Consider the following 7,062-nt stretch of genomic DNA (forward strand, 5'->3'; position numbering starts at 1 on the left):
AACCATTTGTCTAGCATGCATAAGCCTGTATTTGAACCTAGCATGAAGGAAGAGGGAAAAAAAATCACACGATGTTAAATATGTACACATACATATACAGAGTTAACTAATATAAAAATGAGCCTATAACGCCAGGCCTCAGTGGATCATGCCTGTAATCCTAGCTACTCAAGAGGCTGAGATCTGAGGATCAAGATGGCCATGGAACCCTTATCTCCAATTAACTACTAAATAGCCAGAAATGGAGCTGCAACTCAAAGTGGTAGAGCACTAGCCTTGAACACAAAAGCTCAGGAACAATGCCCAGGACCTAAAGTCAAATCCTAGGACTGTCACCAAAAAGAATAAGAAAAAGAAAAGTTGCTCAGTATTTTCATTTAATGGAAGTTCTTCACCTGCCTTTGTGTATTTTTTTTTTAATTTACTTTTGTGTTGGTACCGTTGCTTGAAATCAGGGCCTGGGTACTATCCATGAGCTTTTTTTGCTCAAGTCTATTCTACCACTTGAACCACCATAGCCTCACTTACAGTGTTTTAGTGATTAGTTGGAGATAAAGGTCTCATGACTCCTGCCTATGCTGGCTTCACACCATGATCCTCAGACTTCAGCCTCCTGAGTAGTTAGGATTACAATTGTGAGCTACTGGTGCTCAGCCCAGACCGTGTGACTTTAAAAACTCCACAAATAAAACCTAAATTAAGCTGGGCGCTGGTGGCTCATGCCTGTAATCCTAGCTACTCAGGAGGCTGAGATCCGAGGATTGGTTCAAAGCCAGCCAGCCCAGGCAGGAAAGTGAGACTCCAATCTCCAATAAAACACTCAGAAAACCAGAAGTGGCGCTGTGGCTCAAGCGGTAGAGCACTCGCCTTGAGCTGAAGAGCTGAGGGACAGGGCCTAGGCCCAGAGTTCAGGCCCCACGACCGGACCCCCCAGAAAAAAAAAATCCCAGGGACAGCACCCAGGCCCTGAGTCCAAGCCCTACAACCACCACCACCACCAACAACAAAATTCTGTAATATGAACACTCACTACATAGAGACTATATAGAGACACTGGCAGTCAAATAAGCTATAACACACTCTCCTACCAAAAGTTTTGTTATAGAAGGAATTTATACTTAAAATACAGCTTTAAATGCAATCTTAGAAGACACAAATCACCAAAAACTTCAAAATTATTACTCAAAATTCTAAGAAAGCTCCACCAAAATATCTGATGTACCCTTTTCCACAACAGTCCAACAATAGCACATTAACCATAAGAACAAAATATGCTAGATAAGGAAAAGGTGAATGTGTGCAACAAGTAGAAATTACTTTAAATAAAAGAAAGGCCAGGGCTGGGAAGGTGGCTCAGTGGTAGAGCACTTGCCTTGCATGCTCGAGGCCCTGGGTTCGATTCCTCAGCACCACATAAGCAAAAAGAAAAAAGCTGGAAATGGAGCTGTGGCTCAAGAGGTAGAGCCTAGCCTTGAGCTGAAGAGCTGAGGGACAGTGCCCAGGCCCAGAGTTCAGGCCCCACGACCGGACCCAAAAAAAAAAAAAAGAAAGGCCAAGCACTGGAGGTTCAGAAGTGTGATCTTAGTTACTTGAGAATCTGAGATAGGGGGAAATCAAGGTTGGAGGCCCACTAGGGCATACACTCCAGATCCCCTTCTCAATCAATACCTAATTGCAATGCAACCTGTCATTCCAACTATGCAGAAGGCTGAAACAGGGAGGATCCTGGCTCCAGACCAGCTAAAGCAGAAAAGTCTGAGACTCCATCTCAATATAAAAAGCAGAGTATGTAAGCATGTAAAAAAGTGAATTACAGGGCTGGGAAGGTGGCTCAGTGGTAGAGCACTTGCCTTGCATGCCTGAGGCCCTGGGTTCAATTCCTCAGCACCACATAAGCAAAAAGAAAAAAGCCGGAAGTGGCACTGTGGCTCAAGTGGTAGAGCACTAGCCTTGAGCTGAAGAGCTGAGGGACAGTGCTCAGGACCACAGTTCAGGCCCCACGACTGGACCCCCCCCAAAAAAAAAAAGTGAATTACAAGCTGGGTGCTGGTGGCTCCCGTCTATAATCCTAGCTACTCAGGAGGCAGAGATCTGAGGACCACGGTTCAAAGCCAACTCAGGCAGGAAAGTCCATAAGACTCTTATCTCCAATTAACCACCAGAAAACCAGAAGTGGCACCATGGCTCAAAGTGGTAGAGCACTAGCCTAGAGCTGAAGAGTTCAGGGACAGAGTCCAGGCCCAGTTCAAGCTCCAGGACTGGCAAAAAAAAAAAAGTGAACTTTGGGCTGGGAATGTGGCTAGTGGTAGAGTGCTTGTCTAGCACACATAAAGCCCAGGGTTCAATTCCTCAGCACCATATAAGCAAAAAAAGCCAGAAGTGGCACTGTAGTTCAAGTGGTAGGTTCAGTGCTAGCTTTGAGCAAAAGCAGCTCGGAGACAGTGTCCAAACCCTGAGTTCAAGCCCCAGGTCTGGCAAAAAAAAAAGGAAGATTTGGACAATACACAATACACAAAAGATGAGCATTGCTCCTCAGCAAGGATGACATGCAAATTCATAAAGTGACCCCTATTAAAAACAAAAGATGCTTGCTGAATGGCTCTTCCTTTAAAGACTGTATTTCAGGGCTGGGAAGGTGGCTCAGTGGTAGAGCGCTTGCCTTGCATGCATGAGGCCCTGGGTTCGATTCCTCAGCACCACATAAGCAAAAAGAAAAAAGCCAGAAGTGGCACTGTGGCTCAAGTGGTAGAGCGCTAGCCTTGAGCTGAAGAGCTGAGGGACTGGGCCCAGGCCCAGAGTTCAGGCCCCATGACCAGACCCCCCCCCAAAAAAAAAAGACTATTTCAAGTTTCTTCAGATATCTATCAAACAGTTCAACGATTCAAAGTCTATACATTTGACATGATAAAAATGAATTTCATGTAGCAAAAACTACCTCAGAAGGGAGTTCTGCAGCACTGTCTCTTTTCTGTTACCAAATAAAAGTTTAATTCAAGAAATGTCAAGCCAGGCATCAATAGCTCACACTTACAATCCTAGATACTTAGAAGACCAAAATTGAGACTCCAAGTTCAAAGTCATCCTGGGCAGACAAATCTACAAGACTGTTATCTCCAATGAACCAGCAGAAAGACAAGACCTAGAGATGTGGCTCAAGTGATAGATGTGCCAGCCTTGAGTGAAAAAGCTGAGTGAAAGTTCAGCCGGGCAACAGTGGCTCAAGACTGTATTCCTAGCTGAGATTTGAGGATCAAAGTTCAAAGCCAGCCTGAGAAGAAAAGTTCCACAGGAGACTCTAATCTCCAATTAACCACCTGAAAACCACAAGTGGAGCTATGGCTCAAAGTAGTAGAGATCCAGCCTTAAGCAAAAAAAGTTCAGGGACAATGTCCAGGCCCTGAGTTCAAGCACAAGGACTGACAAAAAGAAAAAGAAGAAGAAAAGAGGCGGGCACTGGTGGCTCACACCTATAATCCTAATATGGAGGCTAAGGACTGAGGATCACAGCTCAAAGCCAATACTAGCAGGAAAATCTGTGAGATTCTTATTTCCAATTAACCATCAAAAGCTGGAAGCAAAGCTGTGGCTCAAGTGGAAGTGTCCCAGCCTTGAGTGAAAAAGCTAACATTTAAAAAAGAATTACAAAAACAACACATAGGGGCTGAGAATGTAGCCAAGCCCAGTGGTAGAGTGCTTGCCTAGTGTTCATGAAGCCCTGGGTTCAATTCCTCAGAACCACATAAACAGAAAAAGCTGGAAGTGGTGCTGTGGCTCAAGTGGTAGAGTGCTAGCCTTGAGCAAAAGAAGCTCAGGGACATTGCCCAGGCCTTGAGTTCAAGCTCCGAGACTGGCAAAAAAAAAAAAAAAAATTAACACATAGATAGGGAACAAAAGGCAATCTCTGAATAAGGCCCACCAAACTATATACTTGCTGTATGCACATGCTAATATATGCCAAACCTTTTTAACAATCACATCAAAAAAGAAAAGCTGCCTGGTGCCAGTGGCTCACGTCTGCAATATTAGGTGCTCAGGAGGCTGAGATCTGCAGTTCGAGGTTCAAAGCTAGCCAGGGCAAGAAAATCCATGGGAGTCTTATCTCCAATAAACTACCAAAAAAGCTGGAAGTAGAGCTGTGGTTCAAGTTGTAGAGCACTAGCCTTTAGAAAAAGAAGCTTAGGGACAGCACCAGGCCAAGTTCAAACCCAGAGACCAGGGCCCCCCCCAAAAAAATTTATTTGTAATAAAAAAATAAATTTAAAAAGACAGTGAACCTTTTCTCTAAAAGAAGGAAGATCATCAGAAAAATGTATTCAAAACCAAGTTTTTTCCAAATTCAGTGTAAAACAGAACAAAATAAAACCACCATAAATTTCTACAGTTAAACCTTTTAGTTCAGCAAATTCCACATACTACCTACAATTCAGTGACTTTCCTAATATCCCACTCTAAAATCATGAATTAAAATTAATTTATTAATAAATAATTTATTAATAAATTTATTTTTGTGCTGGTACTTGGGCTTAAACTCAGAGCTAAAATGCTTTCCCTTAGTCCCTCCCCCCTCCCCCAAGGCTAACACTCTACCACTAAAGCCACAGTCCTACTTCTGGCTTTTCGCTGATTAACTGGAGATAAAAGAGTTTCATGGACTTCTCTGCTTGGGCTGGTTTTAAACTGCAATCCTCTTATCTCAGCCTCCTGAATAGCTAGGATTAAAAGCATCAGCCACTGGTGCCCCAGCACAAATATTTGAAATGAATACAGGATAAAATGATTAATAAAGGGGCTGGAAGGTGGCTCAGTGGTACAGTGTACAAGGCCCTGAGTTCGATTCCTCAGCACCACATAAGCAGAAAAGGCCAGAAGTGGCGTTATGGCTCAAATGGTAGAGCGCTAGCCTTGAGCTGAAGAGCTGAGGGACAGCGCCCGGCCCCACAACCAACCAAAAAAAAAAAAAAAATTAATAAAGTTCTCTGATTACAGAAAACAAAATCGGTTCTAAAAGTCCGAGAATTAAAAGTATTTACATACACCCAGTTACCCCTCCCAATAAGTAAAATATCTTTCAACAAAATATATCTCATACATTCTTTCCAAAATACAGAACCTTAGCAGCATCTAGTACTCTGTATGTCCTCAATCAATACCCTCTACAATCCTCCAAACATACCAAAAGTGCTAACTTGTTAAAATAATCCAGTTTCTCCCAGCTCAAAAATTACTAATTCTGATACCACATTATCTTGAAAAACTATATAGAACTATCCCTACCCAGTTTTATCCTTATTATTACTATTATAACTTATCCAACTAAGTTTATCATAACATCAATATGGTAAATTTGGAATCATTATCATTTTAAATGCACAAAACCATTTGATCTGCATTGGTTTCTACCCAGCACAAGAAATATTAAGGCTCTAATTACTTGACCAAACCCTTACCTCCCCATTCCTCTGGTACACAAAAAGCCACCTGAAAAGTTTAGCAACACTAAGTTCACAAGAGGAAACAAAATAACTACTTTAAAACTAAGAGTAGAGGAAAGGGAAGGGGGGAATACTAACCAGTCTCTGGCTGTAACGAATCCTTTCTTCTTCGGGTTCCATCTCTTACTCTTCTGCGCAAAGTAGTGTAATGAAACCACTCCAGGGCTGCCTTCCTCTTTCTCCTTAGGAACCAGATTGCAACACTAGAGAATAATGATAGGAGCAGACATGAGAACATTTCTCAAACTTAGGCTTTCTTCTCATAGAAAGGAGTATTTAAGATGTGTATTAAATTAGAGGCTAGAAAAAAAATCACGTTCCTTTTTATAAGTTTGGGATCTTTCTGCTCTTAGGCAAGTAGTTCCTTGTCATGTTCAACATTAACCACATTACACACCACTGGAGGCCTAGGCAAAAGGAAATGTTGGGGTTACTGTTTCTTATGACAGGCCATACCACTTATTTCTGCCCACGAAATTTGCAAAGCTCCCCTTCATTAGCCAAACATAAATAAATTAAAATAAATAAATTGAATTCTAAGTTAAATTTCCAAAAGAAGACTCTAGGACTTGTATCTCCAGAGAGCTAGCTGACCAGATGAGCTGAACTAATCCGGATCTTAAGCAAATTGGTTCACACAGCATCGATTAGAAACTAAGTTGGAAAGAAGGGCAGACTTAACTATACAAAAAAAAAAAAATTAAAGAAGACTCGGAAACAATTACCCATACCCTTCCCTGAGACTGTACACAATCATCACCTTCCTCTCCTAGACGTACCCTCCAGCCCAACACTAGATGTGCACAACTCTGAAACAAATTTGAGTTGCAAATCAAGAGACCAAAATATGGTCTGTGCTTGATAAAGTAGAAAATGAAATGATTCGATCTATGAATACGAGTAAACGGCACTCTTTCCAAAAACTAAAGTGTCACAGTCGAGCCACATCACCAAGTACGGATTTTCATTTTTATAAATATTCTCAGATAATGGCTTCCATTGGGAATGCAGGTTTTTTCTTTTTGTAACTACATTACAGCCACGTTAACGGCATCCTTTCAAAACTGCTAGGAGACCTGAGGACCCGATGACACAGTTTGCAGTTCGTGGCACTGCCCTCCCGGAGGAAGCCAGTCCTCACCCACGGTCGCGAGGGACCCTGTGTCTGCACCCCCTGAGCAAGGGCCACACGGGCCGGACGGGGAAAACAAGCGATCTACGGTTCCCCCATCGCAAAGAAGAAATAGAAACTTTACATTGTCTTCAGGTAACACAGAGCACCAAACTTCCCAAGGCGGGGGGGGGGGGGGGGAATGAAAGTGTTGCGGAGGGGGGGGGGGAGGGGGAGGAGTCGCTCACCGGGGATTTTGCTCTTGACTTCTTGTCCAAGTGAGAAGTAAAAGATTCCAAAACCAGAGGAAATTTTTGTTTAATCCCACACGTCGTCTTCTGTTTTTTCCGTGGGTTAATCCAGTATCCAGAAAGGGTCAGAGCGACCCAGAAAAGAGAGGAAACAGTTGCAGGATCAAACCTCCTCTTCTGGCTTCGGAGATCCGGCGTCGGAGGCGTC

General features: G+C 42.9%; 1 protein-coding gene across 1 annotated transcript in view; it reads right to left on the reverse strand.

Annotated features, from left to right (window-relative positions):
• Positions 1-7,056, reverse strand: part of Kdm2a (lysine (K)-specific demethylase 2A) — a 115,769-nt gene extending 108,713 nt beyond the window's left edge. The window contains exons 1-2 of the mRNA XM_013020886.1: positions 6,852-7,056; positions 5,571-5,695 (exon numbers count right to left, since the gene is read on the reverse strand). Of these exons, the coding sequence (XP_012876340.1) occupies positions 5,571-5,612 (42 nt within the window). The 5' untranslated portion in view covers positions 5,613-5,695; positions 6,852-7,056. The remainder of the gene's footprint in view (positions 1-5,570; positions 5,696-6,851) is intronic.
• Positions 7,057-7,062: the final 6 nt, after the last annotated feature.

Source organism: Dipodomys ordii, unplaced genomic scaffold (genome assembly GCF_000151885.1).
Source record: "Dipodomys ordii isolate 6190 unplaced genomic scaffold, Dord_2.0 Scaffold54, whole genome shotgun sequence".
Classification (NCBI taxonomy): Eukaryota; Metazoa; Chordata; class Mammalia; order Rodentia; family Heteromyidae; genus Dipodomys; species Dipodomys ordii.